The 21246-nt window shown below is 43.7% G+C and overlaps 2 protein-coding genes across 3 annotated transcripts; both read left to right on the top strand.

Annotated features, from left to right (window-relative positions):
* Positions 1-1139: 1139 nt before the first annotated feature.
* LOC147039503 (zinc finger protein 385B-like) lies at positions 1140-16875 on the top strand. Of its 2 annotated transcripts, XM_085904123.1 has the most exons (9): positions 1140-1308; positions 9651-9857; positions 12862-13013; positions 13123-13230; positions 13919-14084; positions 14440-14784; positions 14925-15133; positions 15303-15407; positions 15526-16875. In XM_085904123.1, the coding sequence occupies exons 1-9, from the start codon at positions 1266-1268 to the stop codon at positions 15754-15756; spliced, it is 1566 nt and encodes a 521-aa protein (XP_085760249.1). In that variant the 5' UTR covers positions 1140-1265; the 3' UTR covers positions 15757-16875. The 2 variants fall into 2 exon arrangements, with proteins under 2 accessions (XP_085760249.1, XP_085760250.1); XM_085904124.1 differs by lacking the exon at positions 15303-15407.
* Positions 16876-16977: 102 nt separating this feature from the next.
* LOC147039502 (dnaJ homolog subfamily C member 7-like) lies at positions 16978-20946 on the top strand. Its single transcript, XM_085903166.1, has 14 exons — positions 16978-17087; positions 17886-17974; positions 18074-18198; positions 18288-18401; positions 18468-18542; positions 18631-18749; positions 18816-18969; positions 19045-19209; positions 19284-19375; positions 19597-19670; positions 19741-19887; positions 19969-20124; positions 20426-20494; positions 20774-20946. The coding sequence occupies exons 1-14, from the start codon at positions 17017-17019 to the stop codon at positions 20809-20811; spliced, it is 1488 nt and encodes a 495-aa protein (XP_085759292.1). The 5' UTR covers positions 16978-17016; the 3' UTR covers positions 20812-20946.
* The last annotated feature ends 300 nt before the right edge of the window (positions 20947-21246 follow it).

Below are 21246 nucleotides of genomic sequence, written 5' to 3'. Positions count from 1 at the left end.
GCACGCGGCGTTTGGATTGCCTCGCTCGGAGGTGCGCGCAGATAACAATCCCATCAGCCACGTACGACAATAATTGTCTCTTATCTATAATGAAAGATCGCGCGGTGGAGCCGCCGATCAGTGTCGAAATGCGCAGGAAACACAAATGAACGCATAAAATAGCAAATATGCCGCGTAACAGAGAGACTGAGAGTGTCACAGAAAGTTGTATAAAAACAATTGGACGTGTGCGTTCAAAAGAGAAGGTCAAAGGTTATATGGCATTTTGAGCTGACACAAATTTCCCCCGAAAGCCAAATAAATTACTTTTTGCAGCTGCACACAGATTTTCAAATCAATAATAATAGTATAGATTTATGTGTAATATGTGTAAGTAAGTATTTGTAATTAATTTGATATTGATATGTGATGTGGACTGTATTGGGCATCTCTAAGGAAGCCATAGGAAATTGTAAATGTTGTTTTTGAGCTTTTCATTGAAGGTGAGACGTTTATTTTGAAGAGCACGATGTCTGTTAGAGGAGCGGCAAGTGTTGCCACAGCGACGGGCTTAATTGAAATGTGTCGCGGGCCTGCTACTCGTGCGGAACAAAAAGTGAGCACTTATGCTAATGTTGCCGCCAAGTGCTCCTGCTAAATTTAGTTCTGAGAGCAATCCTGATCGGCCTTTCTTGAAATGGACCAAGCCTGTTTTGGTTCATTTAAAAAAAAAAAAAAAAAAGACCCTTGTTGCCGCTTGTAGGCCAGCATAAGCGTGTTGGCCTTTATTTTTAGGCTGAGCAGCCTTACGCCGGGGGGTCATGTAGCAACTTCAATAAGAAGGACATAGCTCAAACTCCAAGTATGTTTCCACTGTTCATCCATCACCAAATGGCCGACAGCTGAGCCGCAACTCACCGAAGCAGGTTAACTCCTGAATTAATCTGCAGGCATGCGCTTTATGAACATGGCCGGGCTATGTTAATCGAGGGGGGGGGGGGGTGGGATCAGCAATGGCACACAAAAGCAGTGACAGCTGCGGAGGATTTGACGTGTCCGTGCCGTGCAACTTTTGCCTAATTGATCATAAATCAGATTAACTGTTTATTTGCATTAGTTGGTGGGGCGGCTATGACACATCAAATATGGCAGACTTGCTGACGAGCGTCGACATCGCTGCCATGTTGGATGTGTCGAAGAGAGCGAGGGAGAGAGAGAGGGAGGCAGAGGGAGAGAGTGAGGAGGAGGCAGCTGAGCGCGGGCTCAGTTAGGTCGAGAGCCAGGAAATGGACATCAGCAGCGGTAAAATCGAGGGGACACCTCCTGTCGGTAGGAGATACTTTTTTGTTTTTTTTAAAACATTTATACTGTTTCTGTGTATACATATTTATTTTTTGTGACTAATTCTCTAGAGAATGGCTAGTTTGGTCATTTTGGACTGAAATGATCTCGAAACTAATACAAATGTCACGTTAAATAGGCTGATGGGACTCAGACAAACTAATCAATAATAATACTAATAATAATATTTTTGTGCTTAAATGCAACTAGAATAAATTTACATGCAGATTAGCACTGTCGGATAACTTACTCTACCACATAAGCGTGCTGTTATTACACCTTTTAAGCCATTTTGATATTTTCTAAAAAAAAAGGATGCTCATGCTTCAGTTTTTAATTTTTTGGGAGTTGCTGTTTTATTTAAAAATGTATTTTTTTATTCAACATGATTATCATTTATTCAAGAAAAATCAGTTCAGTCGTGTGAAGACGTGCCTTGCTTTAAAATTGCCAATATTTAATTCACTAAAACATTTACTACTATTTTGCCATTTAATTCCACAAAACAAACCCACCAAAAAATTCCAAATGCTCAAATTTAATTTACAGATATTAAATTAGGATTAAGGATATGTATATATATTACATGGAAAAAATGTGTCTTTGTAATCAAAGCTTTGTGTAGAGCAATGGTGAGCAACCTACGGCTGGTGGGCCACCGTAAAAGCATTTGATTCTTAAATAAATGTTCTAAAAGGCCTCAAACATCGAATCTGCTAATAGAGATCCCGCAGACATCCCTTTTTCATACATATAGTGTGGTCGTGATTACCGTGAGCTCAAAATCGATTCGACCCGAGAAGGCCCACTTAAGCGCCCCGCATCATCATCATCATCATCATCCTTCCAGTCCCTCGTCCTCCTCTGCATTGGCTAAATGGCTCCAAACGACGCCCGGCAGTGTTCTCCGAGCACCCCCCCGCTTACATTGAACAAAAGGTCCTTGATTCATTAAATCCGTCGCCCACTCCTCAAAGCCATGTTGTCATTTTCACCACTTTGCTTCACCTGCCCGCCGCTCGTCTTTTGGGACGTAGGTGTGAGCACGCTTAAGGGCCTCGCTCGTCGACACTCGAAGATGACGCATATTTTACCGCAAAGCACAGAATATCATACCATGTTGTATTGTGACAATTTTAGCTTGAGCGTAACGCTGAGAGTTAATTCACATACGAATCCTCCCGCTGTGGATTTAATACTCGCAGACGTTCTTTTGCTCAGAAATCATAAATATATCGGCGAGTCCTGCTGCAGGGCTTTTTCCAGCTCATTTGTGTCAAAATGGGTTTGTGAAAATGTGCGTGAGAAATTCACGCTGCTAATTGTATCGTGTGTGTGTTGGAGATTGTGTCGGAACAATTGTTATTAAATAGGAGCGTGTGTCTGTTTGTGGTTTGTTTCAAAGATTTTAAAAGATGACTATGATTACTTTGCTATTTAACTGTGCATTTCAGCTAATGATTGTATAGAATTGACTAATATGAAAATATTATGTAACATTTTTCTTGCTGTAATTTACTCGAGAGTAACAGTCAGGTATTTATGAAGTGAAAGGCCTTCATATGGACAACAGTACAGTATATAATTTTATGCAAGTAAGGAATTTGTGCTTTTAATAGTAGAAATATATTTATTGTAATATTAAGTCACATATTTTCAATTTTGAATGTACATTTTTTACCCTACTTTTATTTAACTAGAAAAGACTAATCCATAATTTTATATATTTTCCACAAATGAATTATACTTAAAGTAGTTTATATTATTCAAAAATATCCATAATAATAAATTGTATTTAATTTTTGCCTATTTGTATCCAGCTGCCTCATTGCTCGGCATTCGCCGCGGAGCGCCGCATTCCTCGTTGCCCCGCCCCGGCCGAAGGATGACATTTGCCGATGACTTTTAAGCCACGCAGTTGCGATGAAGTTGAATTTTTTCCTGCGTCTCGTCTGCGTCGTGGCGTTTGACTTCCAGACTCGGTCTCGGTGAAGAACATCATCTGTGAAATTGAGACTAACCAAGTGTAACGGGATTGCGATGGGAGCAGCTTGAGCTGCAGTATAGCCCCCGCCCCTCCCTCGCCGCGTCTATAGACTCGCCGCCCCTACTGATCACTTTGTGTGCAAAACATCATATGCTGTCGATTCGTATTTGGCATTTACATGAAATGACGCAAAAACAAAAAAGGCTCGACACGTACAAATGTGCACGAGAAACACAATGATGGAATTGTGCGTCCACCCGTGTGCTTCGAGCAGCCATTTTCGGTCATGGCGTGTGCTTCGCCGCCGGCCAGCTTTGCGAAATCCACCCCCCCGTCGCCCAGATGTCTCGATTGGTAGGATACCGCCCCTCGAAAAAAAAAAAAAAAAACGTAATTACCAAAATTAGGGGGGGAAAAAAAAAAGCACCTTTGTCTTTGTTATCTCCAAAACTATATTTCAAACGGAGAGCGTGAGTCGCGAAATTACAAACGATGCGCGGGCTTATCGCAAAATACTCGCACCCCCCACCTCAGACACGGCCAAATGGATTTTTGTGTCGAGGCTCCCTTCAGAGATTGTAATGGCTCGTCTTTGGGCTGTGTCATTACAAGTCACATGACAGTCTGCCCGTGCACTGATAACTGTGATCTTTATTCTGCTGCTCACAAGCAAAGATAGAGCTTGGGGTGTGAGGGTGGGGAGACCCCGCCCCCAAATAAACCTCTGCTGCTGGCTGGAGCCCCGAGTGGAAAAATGAAGCGCGACGAATGCGAATTGTGGCCCTTTTCCCCCCCCCACACACACACACATTTGAAATTTGCAACGTTATTGTCTGTTTTTAGACGGAAAACGTAAATGACAAAAAAACCATCCCTGTAAAAGTGGGAACGCGGGAGAAATTGACAGGTGCCCTCTATTGTCAACAAATTTTGCCATTAATCGTTGAATTCTATTGCCTTTTTAAAAGCCATCCCTACCCGACACAAAAGACTCGCCCTGCAGACCAAATTAAATGGCCGTTAAATTAGGGAATTCACTGCTCTGCTGATTTTTGTGACGCTCCCCCCCCCCCCCCCCCCCCCCCCCCCACACACACACACACTCTTCCCCCCAGTCATAAGTGAAACACACTGAGGCACCCACTATAGGTAGTTAAATGGCCACTTACAATCATCTCTCTTCTGTCCACGAATGAATTTACAATGCAGGTCAAAGTATTTTACACAGCGACATTTTAGATTTGGTCTCACTTTGTTTACATTCACTGAACACATCAAATCATAATTGCAAAACATTAGATTGTTTTTATAAAACCTACCAGTCTTAACATAGATCAAATCTTGACATTAGCATATTATCTGCTAACGTTCGAATCGCCTTTTAATTACGAAAATGTGTTCGTCCCCTGATAAGAATTTGATTCTATGCGACCGCATGGTGTACTGCAGCGGCAATGCGTTTTGTGCTTAACCCAAAGCACCTTAAGGATCCGGTGTGATAATTCAGGCAATTAGGCCCATTTACCCAGAGAATGAACCTAATTAAAAAAATCAATTCAATTTATCCTGTCAAGGCTCCGAAAAGGAGTCGGCATAGATAAGACATTTTGCAGGATGGATGGCTTTTCTGGGAATGTGAGCGATCTTATCATGCGTCGGGGATGATTTGGTTTGAAAATAAAAATACCGCATTGGATTTCTTCACCTGTTTTCACTGAAGGTTCAAATCATTTCATCTTTTAGATAACTAATGGCTGAATGAGAACAACAAGACAATACAGATACACATATAGTTTTGCTTGTTTATTATTTACCGACACGTCCATAAAGCAAGTTGAGAGTAACCGTTCACCATCCACTGGATTTTGTTCTTTGTCACTTTTCCTTCTTTCCTTCCTTCCTTTCTTCCTTCCACACTCAGAATAAAGACGCGACCCACATTTCCCCCGCTATTCTTTCGGATGGCTTTAGCAATAAGGAGTTTGGCTCACTGAATTGAAATGTTGAATTTTAATTGAAATGATACCAACTATTTGATGATCACAATTATATTCTGCCAAATCTCAGAATCAGTTGGGCCCTAATGATTAATAATGTAACCAAGTGCTAGCTTGAGCAAGTCTACCTAATGTTGTGACCGGTTAGCACATAGTATATCCTAGTATTATTAATAGACACATTAACGCTCCAAACATCACACTGCTAAATGTCAATACGGCGCAGTAAGTACCCTGGCTCCATTATTAGTCCTGAATATGTAAATCCCACAGAGAGTTGGCTATAAAAAGCCATCCGTGGAATTTCAGCCAACAACTATTCAAGTGCTCTTGGCAGAGATACAAGGGTGTGAACGCGCGTTTACATTTGGAAACAATCTCAGGGCATAGCCGGGTTATGACACTTCCTGACTCGTCCGTGCCCCTTGACAGCTCCAGGAACGGCAACGTTGCCACGTTGATAATGGATGCGTGCAGTGTGACATGTCCCGGGATGCATTTGATATGACTGACTGTCTCCGTCCCACTCAATAAACGGACGCTTAGATTCCGCCGCGGGGGTTTTTTTCTTCGTAACAAACGCTGAGGGATGGCAGGCCGAGCGAACCGACCGTATGCTTTTCATGTGAAGCGATAGTCGTGGGTGGAAAAAAACATGGAGGCACGGATGACTCATGAGGATGACTAATAAAAGCGTCTTCTGTGTCATTTGTATCGCCTCGTCTGCAGATGTGAAACCCGAGGCCCCGGGGTACAGATCCGGACCACCGAAACATTTTATGCGCCCCGCGAAACGGCGTAGATCAACCTAGAACAGAAAATTCCGAATGAGTAGTTCCTAATATTGTGGCCGGTGGGAGTTGAAGGACTGTGTTCCATTTTAAACAGAGGTCACATCCCTTTAGCAGCCTTAGGGTCCACCCAGATGGTCGGTGACAGATGCCCAAAATTTCTGTTGTCCTTGCTTGGAACACAGTTCCTCCCTACAGTTTAAAAAAAAAAAAATCCCTTCCAATATTAGAATTTTTCAGGCAATTTTTCCTTTACTGGTTTTGACTCAAATTGTCTTATCCCTCCGGCCATTGCAGGCCTATTTGCATCACAATATAAATCACGGGCTTTGTCCTAATATTTCCCCCTCACCGTGTTTATCAACCAACCAAACGCATTCTCCTCTTGGCGTTGGCCGCCTTTCCCTCGCTAACCTCTTATCTCCCCTCTCCCGCCGCGCCTCTCTTGTCCTTGGCTCGGTCGCATGTCCTTTACTCTGCTGGACGCTCGCCAAGGGTTTTCACCAGCGTGAGGTGGGCCGCTCGTTTAGCCCCCCGCTGTGTGTCCTGTTACCAGGTAGCCAACACGGCAGGAACGCTTCTCTTGCGCTTTTTGTCCGATATGACTGCATAAATAAATACACATTTTTAGAAAAGATATATAAATACATCAATGCCTTGACATACAAGTGACCTAGATTTCGCCAATTTTTTTTCTGCTTTGACTTACGAGTGAACAAATAAATAAAATATCACATCAGTGCTATTTTCCTCATTTCAAAAGTTTTGTTTTGGAGTAAGAGAGGAGTAAATTGTCACTTTACATAAAAATAAAATCCCGCTACTCTGCGTTTGATATTTTATACTGTTTAAACTGAAGCAACAATGGGTGTGTGTTTGCACCTGTGTGTGTGTGTTGGTGAACGTTGTCAGATAGCAGAGGTCTAATTAAAGAGCTGGCATGTCCCAAACCTGCTCAAGCTCTTTGTTTAACACCGCAGTTAATCTCCAGCTACACAGTGCTGTGTTTTATCTGCTGATTACTGCGAGGTGTCCACCAGATGAATGTCAAGCTGGGACAGATGCGTGAGTGTGGGGGGCATCTTGAAGATGTGCGTCTCATCTCCAACTTATTTGGCACCGTTTGCTCATGTCGAGTGTCCCGGTGGAAACAGAGCGACTAAAAATATGTATCCACTTAACAACTCCCACTCACTTACCTAACAGCGTGAATCACTTGCTGTATTTGAGTTTGCGAATGACCTTGACACCAGGACCGCTAGTCGCCGTCATAAAACCTCCGCGCAGGCGGACGATGCTTTGAGGAATATTTTGACGCTCTTCAGATCTGATGATTTATAATGGCCTCGACATGAATACTAGTTTGGTTAACGATGACTTTTTGGATCATTGTGTGTTAGCATCCATACGAAAGTTCATTGCTAGCATTGCTGACAGTCTGCTATGGAGAAAAGCTACGGGAAGCCGCTTTATGTGTGGCGTATTCACTCGAAACTGTCCCATTTCTTGGTCTTTTGTGCTCAAATTACAGGGTAATTGAGCCGTGTGTGACGGGGGTTTCAAACTCGTGCTCTCACAAAAGCAGCACGGTTGCCTAGCGACAACTTGAATTATAGTCCACCTGTCATTCTGCATTAATCAAGCGTCTCAGTATTCATTGTGACCGTCGGCTTCGGGGGAGCGTCTGTATTTTGTTGAAATTATTGAATTCCTTTGTGTCGCTCGACGAGGTTCGCCGCAACCTCCGCGCGGTGACTTCTGTGGCGCTCACACTCACCAGTAACAGATAGAGACATAAATCGGCCTTCATGACCTCGGCTTGACGTGATTGGCTTACGTCTGATATTTACAGACATGACAATGCCGCCAGGCAGCCAGCGCATGCATGTGCACCTCAAATGTCGAATGCCTTCAAACTAAGATACTAACAAACGCGCAACTCTTGAGTTAAGACTTTTTCAGTCAGGCTGTCACTGTTGAATATTTTCAGGGTCGATTATTCTATGGAGTAATCGACAGATCGGATAAAATTTTATTTTCAATTTATTTCTTTTTTTTTTTTTTATTATTATTACAAAACCCTTGACTGTATATCAACCAATTACTGTTGTGTATTTTAAAAACAGTTTGACCAAACAGGTTTTTTTTTTTGGTGCTGTGGATGGCTGGCAGCCAGTCCAGTCCAAATTCATCTGGGAAAAAAAAAAAGACAATAAAAGGCCGCAGTCTGAGAGCACAGTTAAAGGTGTCCGAGGTCTAAATGAACACCTGCTTGCGTTCAACTACCAACCATTATTCCGTCACCATTTTTTGTGCAGCAGCTTGCCCGATGGCAGGACGCGGAATCACTCAAATTAATCCCGGTGACGGATGGCTGGCTTTGAAGTGCACGCCGCTGCTCGGAGGCAGATAAATTCTATCCAAAACAGATTTTCTTTCCGCTTTCATGTCTCCAGTGGACAAATTGAAATTTCTGCAAACAGATTTTTTTTTTTTTTTTTGCAAATGAAGGAGACCGGGCAGAATGATCAAATACTCCGGGGTTTTAATCGCGGCTATTATCACATGAAAAGTGCTAAAACAAATAACTGAGCTACACATGGGCCAACATTCACACATTGTCAGTGGATGCTGGAGCTTAAAACCATCAAGCCATTAAAAAAAAAAAAACACTCCTACTGTGATAACTATTAACTGTACAAACATTTTAACATTAGTAACTGTTTTAATGACATTTCCTTATTACTCTTCCCTCAATATTATGAATATAATTTATGCATATTTTTCAACCCCAGGATATGGCTGCTCACTAACCTTTTTTTTTTTTTTCAAACTCCAAACTTCCCAAGCCCAAGGACCTGGACTACCACCGTAGCTATGATATATTGCCCTGGCACGTGCCAGAGATACTGGTATAGGCCTTTTATTAACGGTTAATGCACACCTCATTCTACTGGCTGTATTGTTGACACAGTGGCGCCCACCACAGATTATTAGCAGATAAATCTGAGCCTTAAGCAATCACTCTTGTGTGATATCTCTGTTTGGAAAAAGAATGGCCACCGTGAGTATGCTCCTCCATCATAGTAATGACACGGCTACATTTTGAATCCGGTGGAATCATGTTGCCCCCCTGTGGAGACTTCAGTGACGTACAATGCACAAAGTTGAAGACGTTTCATGTCTAAAAGGCTTTTCCAGTTGTAAATTGAAGGTGTGGACTTGTCCTATTCATGTTTGTCCCCTGGGGGTGCTCACATCTTGATGATGGGGTTTGTTGTGGGTCGTGAAGTATTACGGCTGGTTCTTCACTTGCCTGTCGGCGATCTTCGGGGGGAGAAATGTCAGGCCATTGTTGTTAGCAAACGGTTTTGTTTTGGGAGAGCGTTTGGCACGGCGTCTTTCACACTTCTCTCAAATTGGAGAACTATTTACACCGAGTACCCCCACCAACCATTGGCGGAGCTAGACAGGGGGGGCCACGGGGGGCGCTGACCCCTCTGAAATGTTCCAATTTTATTTCCTTCCTAACAATGCACATCGTTCCTGCCCCAGATGGAAAAGAAGAAGAAGAAGAGGAAAATGAAGACAAGAAAAGGGTGGCACCGAGGGCTAAACGCGAGCGGCGTCAAGGCAACGCCAGTGCCACCGTGTGCCAGGTGTGCAGCATCCGGCTCAATTCTGGAGCCCAGGCCCAAATCCACTATAAGGGCAAAACCCACCAGAGGAGACTACGCAGACTGGCCAAGGTTGTCGGATCAGGTACTTCTCATTTTCTATATTTCTTTTTTTTGTGTGTGTGTGTGTCCTTAGTTGGATGAAACTCGCCATTCCTGAAAAGATTCTCGGTCATTTTTTTTTCCTGCACACCTATTTTGACACGAGGCCATTCATCACCCTCGCCCGCTGCCATTCTTGTCAAGCAAAAGCTGTAATGAGCTAACGCAGGCCACATCTAATGTTGATGTAGGGAGCTGTCTCATTCCATCAGCTCAACGTGCGTATTTAGCCGCTCCGCACAATATTCAATTAATTCAGTCGCCGCTGTTTAATGTCTCGCTTGCTCCGACCTCATTTTGTCATCATCACAACCGTATTGGCATTTTGCGCATGTGTCAGAAAATAACCTTTAGCCACGGTCAGTCAGTCATACTTCATAGTTTGCCAGTCACCCTGTCGGCAAAGGGAAGCTCAAGCATGTTGCTCTTTGGATTATGCATTTTCATATCAGACGCAATTAATTCTACAAGCTTTTTTATTTTCTTTTTTTAAACTCCCTTTCTATTTTTTTGCTCGAGACAAAACGAGCCAAGTCAATTAAGGTGACGCTTAGCGTCATTCCGCCTGCTCTGCGATTAAAGGACCCTAATAATACCCATTCTCGCAGCTGAACTAACATTCCCTTTTATTTAGCTACACGGAGCAGTCGCGAATGAAATGAGGTTTAATGGGGTCATTCTTCGCGGGGGGGGGGCCCCTTTGGAAACGGGAATGGAGCAAACCACTTTCTACTTAACACCGTTTGATAAGCTCCACGGTCTCAAAGGAGATATTCTCTCCTCTCCCCTGAGATAGCCTTGCCCCCCCCCCACCACCCCCTAGCTCCGCCCCTGCTGAATATCACAACCAAAAAGTCAAAATTATTTTGGTAGTTTTTTAACTAGAGCGCTGATGTCATCATTCTCATAAATGACATCCCAATCCTAGCACATCTGTTGTGCAAATGAGTTTGGTTTCCTTTTAAATGCGCCTTCCGCTATTCCTTTTTTGCCATGTAGCATGCTTGCCATCTTGCAAAGAATAACGCGAACACTAATAAATCATTCCCATTGTTTTCAAGTAATCCCGGGAAGGAAAGACATTATGGTTGAGTGTCCTCAGGGGGGAGGGAGCGTGCAGGTGGCAATTCTGAATAGAAATTTGTGCTGGAGGGAGGAAGAGGAGGAGGGGGGGGGATGAAGGGTGTTGCTCATAGCCAACCTCTCTCGTTCTCTCTCTCTCTCCTCCCTTTCTCACTCGCTCGCTCCATCCTTTGCTCTGGAGCGTTCTCACGCACACAGAAGAGTAACGCACTTGCTGTTCACGCACACTCAGCAACCCGCTTTCCCTGCGTCGTCTCCGAAAAGGGGGGGGGAGGGCGGTAAGGGCACGGGGACCGGCCAAGCATGGCGCTTTTTAATTGCGAGGTGTACCGCCCGTCGCTCTGGATGGAAGCCACAATGTGACGCTGACTGAGATGACCGCCATTTCAAAAGGAGGACGCGATTTGCCCCAAAAGTTCCTGATGAGAGTTCAACTGACAGAAGTTGAGTGACTAGCGGAAGAATCCCAAAACAAGCGGAGATGCTCTTAGGTAAGCGCGCTCGGGGGATGGAACAAGTGCTTCTTGGAAAATGTGCTTTTGGCAGTCGGGGTTGTTTCTTGGACTAATTGGCCCCTCTTATAGGGGCCAAGTGGGGGGCGGTGACCCCACAATGGCGCCACGCTGTTCCCCAGATGTGCCAAGTCATTTTAAGGCAAGGGAAAAAAAATTGCCAATGTCACAGCAGATTGCTGCCAATTATGTCAATGCCTCCCTGAGGATTAGCTCGCATAATTTAAATCTGATCTAGATAAAAGCCATTTTTGTCATTTTTTTTCAGCAATTGGAATGACAATGCTGATGATTTATTTTGACTTGTTATATTTGAAACTACCTCACGTTGAAATTGTTAACTTTAAACTGCACACTTCAGTCTTCAGGCTTAATGTTCATGCACCTTTGGGTTGTATAAAAAATATTGTGTTCAGATAGTGACTGTGATATTTTTCATTACGAGTATTTTGATTAGGAAACTCATGCAAAGGGAGATAAGTAAAGGACGTCGTCACATAGACCACAATTTGCTCAGCTCAGTACATAAACAGATTAGCTGCTCATTTAAATACCATTTGCATATGAATTAGTGGTGGATAGATTTTTTTTTTTATTTTCAATGCACTTAAGGATTGTACGGCAAAAACGTGCGGCACACCGGCACGTTCGATCGGGCCGCCTTATCTCGATTCAAGCAGATGGCAGCGCTTTATTTGAAGTGTCTTTGATAACGTAGCATTTGCTCCGTCTGATCAGTGCTGATAGTGCTCATTTCCCAGCACATTAGCTTTTTTTTGTTAATTATAAGTGCATGTAAAAGGTCAAATAAGTTATCGCCAAAATGGATCCCGCCAAAAGAACTAAAGCAGCTTTTCCCTCCATCGCTTCCTCTGTGATGTTGAATCACCCAGAGACCAATCTTGGAAAAAATAGCAATTAATTCTTTCTCATAGTTTTTTCTCCCAATGAGAAATATCGAAAACAGGGGGACGAATGCAGATTAGTGCTTAGGATTGCTTTGGTTTTTAACAGTTGTCAAGTCTTCCAGATTGTGTGAAACAATTCTTGATGCTTCTGGTGTTCTAAAAGATTGATTAAATCCCACTGAAACCTTTGATTCTTGTCCAAGAGCCTTTAATGAAGACAAGTAGAATAAAATTATATTTCATACGTCATTGATGACTAACACCTTAACACACACACACCCCACCTTTGTATCACACCGCGTGTAAATGTCACCTCGCCAATGTTTGCCTTGGGTTTCGACAAAGGTCGCAGTGCGTGTAAATGATAATTTAATAGCGCTCGGGCCAGCCAAGTCTGACGAGGTCTTCAAGCGTAAAGACGTCTTTTCCGTTGAGTTCGGACAATCCTTGGCATATATAGCCTTTGACTGGTGTTTCTTTGCAGGTGCGCTGTCCCACAACCAGGTCCACCCCCTCCTGGGTACCTTGCAACTATCGGCCCAAGCGAGCCTCCAGCCGCACAACCACTTGGAGCACTTCTTGCCCCTCAGGATCAGCACCTCCTCGCCCCTCAGCCTTTTCCCAAATTTCAACACGGTGAGATAAAGTCCACAAAATGCCCTCAGAGATAATAATCAAATGAAATTGATCACGAGAAATAATCTCTTGGTTTTTGCACTTTGGACCAAAAATCTGTTTTCCACAGATGGATCCCGTGCAAAAGGCAGTGATCAACCACACCTTCGGCATCGGCCCGCCTAAGAGAAGAGCCACTATCACCTGTAATATTTGTCACCTGCGCTTTAACTCCACTGTAAGTGGTCCGGCTCTCATTTTGCACATTTCATACGGTCTGTCTGTACACTCAAATATTGCCGTGGCAGCCTTTTCTTATCGTTCTTCCATTTTCTGGCCTCTGAGAGCAAACCAATCAGCGAGTTCCTCTCCCCTCTCCTTATCGGACCTTCCTATTCACATTAATGTAGCTACCTTTCCTTCCATAATTCATTTTTACACATATTTGCATTTATATTGTTAGCTAGCAGTATAAAGGGCCGCATGTTATCGCGGAGATGAGCTCCGAGGTCATGCGAGTGTTCACAGACGTGAGGGCAAATTGTGTCGCACCGAATCAGTGGTGAGATGAGCAAATGAGCTCGGGAGGACGGTCATGAGATGCCGCGACTCCAAACGGGGCGCTCATTTGTGCGGACATTGATGATCAGGACGGCGGCCATGCCGGGACTTCCTCGCAGTCAAACGCTGACTGTTATCGTTTGTCCCCCAGCCACCGCGCTTGCACACGCAGCCGAAGAGATGAGGCAGATGGAGCGATTACACTTAACTGACTTCATGCTGCCCCTCACTAATTAAATCACTCAACTGTTCTGCTCTTGTGTGTGTGTGTGTGTGTGTTTTGGTGGTGGGAAGTAAGAAAGTACAAATACTTTGTTACTGCACTTCTTTTACCACCTCCGAAATTCAAATGTGCTCATGACCAGAACCAGGCCGAGGCCCACTACAAAGGTCACAAACACACTCGCAAGCTGAAGGCCATGGAGACCCAGAGGAACCGACAGAAGAACAAGCCCAAGCCAGCCGCAGCAGAGAAGGGGACGGCGGGAGGAAGTGACACGCAAACAGACTTGAATTCAAACGACACAACAGGTATGGAAAATATACGCGGGCGGGGTGCAAAGATGAACCGCTTTAGACCCCCACTCTCCCTCCTGAAGGTGATGAGCGGTAATTGAGGCAGGCGAGGATGAGATGCTAAGTCTTGTAAGCTGCCACCGCTGACTGATTAGCAGTTATTACCTGCCCTGCAATCATAGCCTCTGTCTCACGACTAATTACTCCCATAAAGCAACGACGCCTTGCAAAGAGGCCCAAAAAGCACCTGGAGAATTTTCATCACCTACTTTTATTTTGCTGTTGATTTTTCTTCGAATAGTCGCCTGCATTTACTGGATGACTGCAAAGTTCTCCATTTTTCACGTTTGTCATGCTTGTGTGTGTTCAGATTTATCAAGCACAACGGCACAACTGGAGAAACGCCACGGGAGTTCCCCAGTCCCCGCCGCCCCCATTACAGACTCTACAAACCAATCTCCTCAACTGTCCCAGCAATTCCCTCACAGCCCGCCGCTTCCCAATCCTACACAAGAGGAGACACCTTTAGAAGGCCGCGGAATACCTCCCGCTTCGGCAGAACCACTCGACGCTCAAGGGCATCCTGTTGTCAAGGAAAAAGACAAGGAGGGGGTTGGGGCGGTGGAGGATAAGGAAGGCAACAAAAAACAGCTCCATTGTCCCACTTGCAAAGTGACGGTGAACTCCAGCTCCCAATTGGAAGCTCATTGTAGTGGTAGGTGTGATATCTGCGCTTGCATTCTTTATCCTTTGCCACAAATGGCAACAAGCAGTATCTGCCGCCATCTAGTGGAATAACATTGTATTGTTCTGTCTCTGAAATTCCCAAATACTTTTCATGTCCCCGCTCACCAGGTTCGAAACACAAGCAGATGCTGCACAGCCCCAACAGCAGCCGCTCGCACCGCAGGCCGAAGAGGACGTCGTCGCCGAGACGCCCCTGCCGAATAATTAAGCAGCGGATGGTCGGCAACAAGACCAAGGTGGCGGCGGGTGTCACCGGTCAGCGTTTTCACTGTCACCTGTGCCAGGTGGCCGTCAACTCTGAGTCACAGCTCAAACAGGTAAATGGCATACAGAGAATTTAGAGACTGTTAGATGAAGTCCACCCGCAGAGGTCGTTTTGCCGGGTAACCCCAAAATCCGGAGACTTTTTACAAATGGTGGAAGAACATTTTCACGCAGCATAAATCCTGAAAACCTGTTGAAGTGTCGTCCAAATGTGTTTAACAGCACATGAACAGCAGGAGACATAAAGAGCATTTGGCCGGGAAGCCTGTGAAGGTGAAGTCCAAATTCACACCCTTTAATAAACTGCAGCCCAGCACCGCATTTGCGGTAAGAATTATACTCACACATTTTTGCGTTTTTAATTTCTGGCTACAATTAGGAGATAAAATGACTGGGTAAAAATGAGGACAGTTTGAAATGCGCTTCCCTCCGACGTCCCTTGCAGACAAAGCTGGCCTTGCAGAAGCAGTTGTCCAAGGCCCTGCCGGCAGGGTTGCTGACCAGCGCTCTCAACCCAGCTGCTCTGTGCACTCTGGCGTCCTCGCCGCTGGCATTACGGCTGCCGCAGGGTCCCGCAGCCATCGTCCACAGTCCGCTGATAAGCCCCGCCCTCTTCAGGCCTGCCCCGGGACCCCTCAGGGCCACGCATCCGGCCATTATTTTCTCTCCTTATTGACAATGAGGACAAAAAAAATGTTACATTTGACACATCATCGGTACAGTCCGCACACTGACCAAAAGTGCTACCTCGACTTATGAGTTGCCCGATTTACAAGTCTTTCGACTCAAGATGTAAATAAATTAATGAATTCATAAGTCAAGGAATCACCATGTGAGGACCATGACTCAAGTGTTTGAGTGCATGTTCCCTAGTAGGGGTCTAAACCTTATTGGAAGCCATAATAGTGAATATATTTTGTTTTATTTATGAGAACAATCTGCCATTACACAAGAGTGGGCACGTGTTAAAAGTTTTATGTGAGCTCTCTAGTACTCTGGGAAAAACAGTATCATTCCTGGTTTAGGTTCCGTGTATAAATCACTTGTCTTACTGATCAAAAACAGAATTGTTTGGTCGTGAACATCAAATATGTAATGAACCCTGTTCCTTCTTTCTGTTTGTCTTTTGCTGACTTGTGCCATAATACAAAGCCAAGAACTTTCACTATACTTGGTGAATGTACTTTGATTTCATCAATTAATAACAGTGGAAACTATATTGGACATGAGCCATTCAAGTAGGAATGGGGAACCTTTTCCCCCACATTCTTCAAATACTTTACTGTTATGTACTTTGAGATACTTTTTGTGTAACACGAAGATGCAATCTGACAAAAATTCTATTTCATGAGTCATATTGATCTGTAAAATATTTTTTAATAGCTTTTTCCATCCTGAGCACAAAAACTGCCGTAACTGTTCATCAAGTGCAATAATGTAGGCTACTATGATAAATGTGTTGAGTGTGTATAATGTATTCATTTGTATGTAGTAGTATTATTACGTGGCTGTGGTTGTGTTCATTTTCACTGCATTGAAACAATCACAAAAATGTATGCACTGGAAGTACTACAGTGCAAGTGGGCACATGTATATTTTGGAAATTATTTGCTCAGATCAGCCATGGAATTCTAAAAGTTTGTTCTAAGATCAGTTGCCAAAGCAAGTAACCTCGCTAGCATGTACTCTTGAGCCAAAATGAATGATTATATGATCGTATTTTTGTTTTAAAAAAAAAAATGCAGATAAATTGGTTTTTTTTGTCTGTACTAAATTTTCCTCCAATTCTGTTGTGAGCCAATAAATATGAAAATATTTCGTGTTATAATTGATTTATTTCGCTAAACAAAAAATACATTAATAAAATTAATTTTAAAAAAAGCGGCCGTCACTTGCAAATGACGTCACGTAGCAGTCGTCCTTTCTAGAAAAAAAAATGGCTGCTGTTGACATCGACGTGCCGGTGGATGCTGAAGCTCAGCTTCACAATGCGGGCGAATTAGAACGGTAAAATGTGAAATTATTTAACTTAACGGTACCTCCTTGAAAATAATTACGTCGAGAAAAATTCGAGTTCGAAATATTAGCTTGTTAGGCGTCTTTCCGGCACAACTGTGCTATCTTCGAAGCTAACCAAGCTAACATGACCCGTGTTCGCGGTTGGCACATAATTGGGAAACGACAAAAGCAGCATTGAATCGTTATATAAATACTTAATTTAAAATTATACTGACTACTTCACAAGCGACTGTTAAGCCTACAAAGTAACACATCAAATCAGTCAGGAAACTCCCTTACACGTTTAACCCACAAACGCTGCTAATACAAAATTATTTGTGCGGTAATTGTGACATGTTTTACATTGATGTATTTATTAATCCCTTGCTTAAAGGGTTATATTAGGACCATCTGCCTCATCAAAATCAATATCTTTCGGGTCCCGAGTTATGACATTGATGCTAGGTTGGTTGATTAGCTTATCTATTATGTGGTATCACTGAGCTAGCCTTCTTTCCCCAGTTTAAGCATTAACAAGCATTTTGGAGTAGGTTAGTTCCCAAGTGACTGAGTGAGTGTGCACTGTAATGTGATATTTTTGGCAGTAGCATAGCAGGTAGTTCCTGCATGGTGTCAGTCCACATCGTTGCCACTTAACACTTCACTCCTGTGACAGGATTGCAGGAAGTCAGTGTCAGCCCTTCTAAATTTAGAGAGCGGTACTCTTGAATTTGCAATCAATATTCTTGTGGTTGTGAAACAATCAGAACCTCCACCTTGATCTTGTGCTTCCGTTTGCCCTTACAGACAGGCTGAAGGCTTCAAAGAGCAAGGTAATGCGTTCTACATCAAGAAAGACTACTCGGAGGCCTTCAATTTCTACACCAAGGCGATTGGTAAGGTGTCAAAGCGCTGGCAGGGAGAATGTAGAGATGAAGAGACACCTTGTCATGTTATTGAATGTAAAGACTAATTATGTTTTGTCTTCCCTCCAGATGCATGTCCCAAAAACGCCAGCTATTACGGCAACAGGGCGGCCACCCTCATGATGCTCTGCCGCTTCCGGGAAGCGCTGGAAGATTCCCAGCAGGCTGTGCGCTTGGATGACTGCTTCATGAAAGTGAGTTTAGCACGTCACACTCCTCCTGCTCCCGATCCAAACTGTAGGAATGATTTCACGAATTGGCCTTTCTTCCCCCCACCCGCAAGGGTCATTTACGCGAGGGCAAGTGCCACCTGTCTCTGGGCAATGCCATGGCCGCCGCACGCTGCTTCCAGAAGGTTCTGGATCTGGAGCCCAGCAACAGAGAGGCACAACAAGAGGTGAGATCACATCTACAATTTTTTTTAGTCAAGGCAGCTCTTACATCTGTCCTTCTCTCGTTCCAGAACAAGAATGCACAAACTCTACTGGAGTTTGAGCGCCTGGCGGATTTTGGCTTTGAAAAGCGAGACTTCAGAAAGGTCAAAACGACAACACAGCTGCGGGTTTTTGCGATATGTTGTGACTGAACAAAATAAAAAATAAAAAAGCTGTGTCATCTCGAACCAGGTGGTGTATTGTATGGACCGGGCCTTGGCTCTGGCGTCCGCCTGCCATCGCTTCAAAATCCTCAAGGCAGAATGTTTGGCTCTGCTAGGACGCTACCCGGAGGCTCAGTCCGTCGCCAGGTACACGACATCCATCTTGGCAAATTCCGTACATCGAATACCACCTTTGTGTTTCCTTCACTGCAGTGATATCTTGAGGATGGATTCCACGAACGCAGACGCGCTTTACGTGCGAGGCTTGTGTCTTTACTACGAGGATTGCATCGATAAGGCCGTGCAGTTCTTCGTGCAGGCTCTGCGCATGGCGCCCGACCACGAGAAAGCCCGGCTCGCCTGCAGAGTGGGTTTTGGTTTTGTTGTCGTCCAAAACGCCTTGCTATTTTGAGCGCAGAATTAAAACGAGTGTGTCTTTCAGAATGCCAAAGCCTTGAAAGCCAAGAAGGAGGAGGGAAATCTGACATTTAAGAACCACAGCTATGAAGCCGCTTATCAGCTGTACAGCGAAGCCCTCAGGATAGATCCCAACAACATCAAGACCAACGCCAAACTCTACTGCAATAGAGCCGCAGCAGGAGCCAAGGTGACATTAGAAGATCACCGTCCCACAGTGGTGTAATGGAATTTGGTCCTCATTCACTTACTGCTCCATTATAGATGAATAAATCCAGTCAGGCCATTGAAGACTGCACCAGTGCCATCAAGCTGGACGACACTTACATCAAGGCCTACTTGAGGAGAGCGCAGTGGTATGTAGGACAAAATGGATTTTGCAAAATTTACTCTCGGCAACAAATGACTCGGACTTGGGTGGAAAAAAAAAATCAGATCAGGACATCTCTAGTTTTTGCAGCAAAAAAACAAGACTTAGTGTAAGATTATTATTATTATTCTTTTTCCCCCTAACTCAAACAGACTTAATTCTCCAAACATGTGATTGAATTTTCCAATTGTTTCTGCCCAACTTCAGCTACATGCACACAGAGCAGTACGAAGAGGCTGTCAGAGACTACGATAAAGTGTACCAGACTGAAAAAACGTCAGGTAAAACTTTGTGCCTCGTATACTGAATGACCGGCGGGGCCCGTCACTAAAACGACCTGTCGGCCTCTAGACCACAAGCATCTGCTGAAGACGGCCAAGTTGGAGCTCAAGAAGAGCAAGAGGAAAGATTACTACAAGGTCCTGGGAGTGGGCAAGAACGCAACCGACGACGAGATAAAAAAAGCTTACCGCAAACGGGCCATGATGCACCACCCAGGTACGGGAAACGTATCCCCTTCGGTAAACCGGTGGGGGGGGTACGTTGTTTAAGTAACTGCCTTCTCTCCGCGTGCGTCAGACCGCCACAGTGCGGCCGCACCAGAGGTGCAAAAGGAAGAGGAGAAGAAATTCAAAGAAGTGGGCGAGGCCTTCACCGTTTTGTCCGACCCTAAAAAGAAGACCCGATACGACAACGGGCACGACCTCGGTGACGACGGAACCTTCGACGGCGGAGGTAAATGACTGTTCGTTTTGTCCCATTTTGGAGCTAAGCTGTGATTCTTTTCAAACATAACCACTAGATGGTGCTACATGTCATCTTAGATTTTCAAGGTCAATGTAGTCCTTTTTTTTTCTCCTTTGCTAACCAAAGAATCTTTTTTTAAATTTTTTATATATATACTTTTTATGTTAAATACTTTTTTTTACCTCTCAGAATGTGTTGTTTGTAAACGCAACATGTTTAGACATTGGTCTCCTCCCAGTTTAAATGCTAAAATTCTCATGCTTTTTGTTCATTTTGGTTTTCTGTTTAGACGTCGATGCAAACAACATCTTCAGGGCTTTCTTCGGTGGTCAGGGATTTACTTTTGAATCCAATGCAGGTAATTGTTTCCTAGAGAGTTTTGCAAAGAACAAAATTATATGATTGTTTATGTATATTCATCATGATATGATATTTTTTAAAGAACAAAATTGTATAGTTATAAAAATAAAATAAAACTGACACAAAGTAGTATAAAAAATTTGAAAGAGAATGTCCTTTCTTCCTAAATGATATAACTTTAATGTTATAATAAAATGGTTTTATTCCTTTGTGTGTTCTCTAGATTTTAACTGAAGTTTCCAAACTAACCCTTTTTTTCCTTATGCTTCTCCCTCAGGTTCTGGACCTGGAAATATGTTCTTCCAGTTTGGCTAACAGGACTGAATAATGCAGCTCTTTAGTGTACAACCTCAAGATGGATTCACAGTCAGCTGAAAACTCACCCGTTCTTCAAGACCTTTTGAATTCAGTTCAAGTGATAACAAAATTAAAACAATGCAGTTCATTTAAGCCATCGGATCATGCTGCTATTTCAAAAAAACGATTCCTACGTTGTGCTCCTGGAAATAATCAGATTTGATTGGTTTTAGATATTAAGTTGTTATTTTTGTTCTTCTATTTGTCCTCTTGGGATGAGCTGTCAATATTAGACCTCAGGACATCCTAACAAATTGTCTCATCTCTAGTCAGGCTTCTTCCTCTCCTCCATCTTGCTGCAATGTATATTTCACATGAATGTAAAGTTCATAAATCTTTCTTTTTCCTCCCTCTACTTTTAGTGTTTATTGTGGTCAATTTATATTTATTGCT

The sequence above is a fragment of the Syngnathus leptorhynchus genome, chromosome 22, assembly GCF_054491065.1.
Source record: "Syngnathus leptorhynchus isolate UIUO chromosome 22, UIUO_Slep, whole genome shotgun sequence".
Classification (NCBI taxonomy): domain Eukaryota; kingdom Metazoa; phylum Chordata; class Actinopteri; order Syngnathiformes; family Syngnathidae; genus Syngnathus; species Syngnathus leptorhynchus.
Note: the sequence above shows the minus strand (reverse complement) of the source record. Positions and strands in the feature narration are given on the sequence as shown.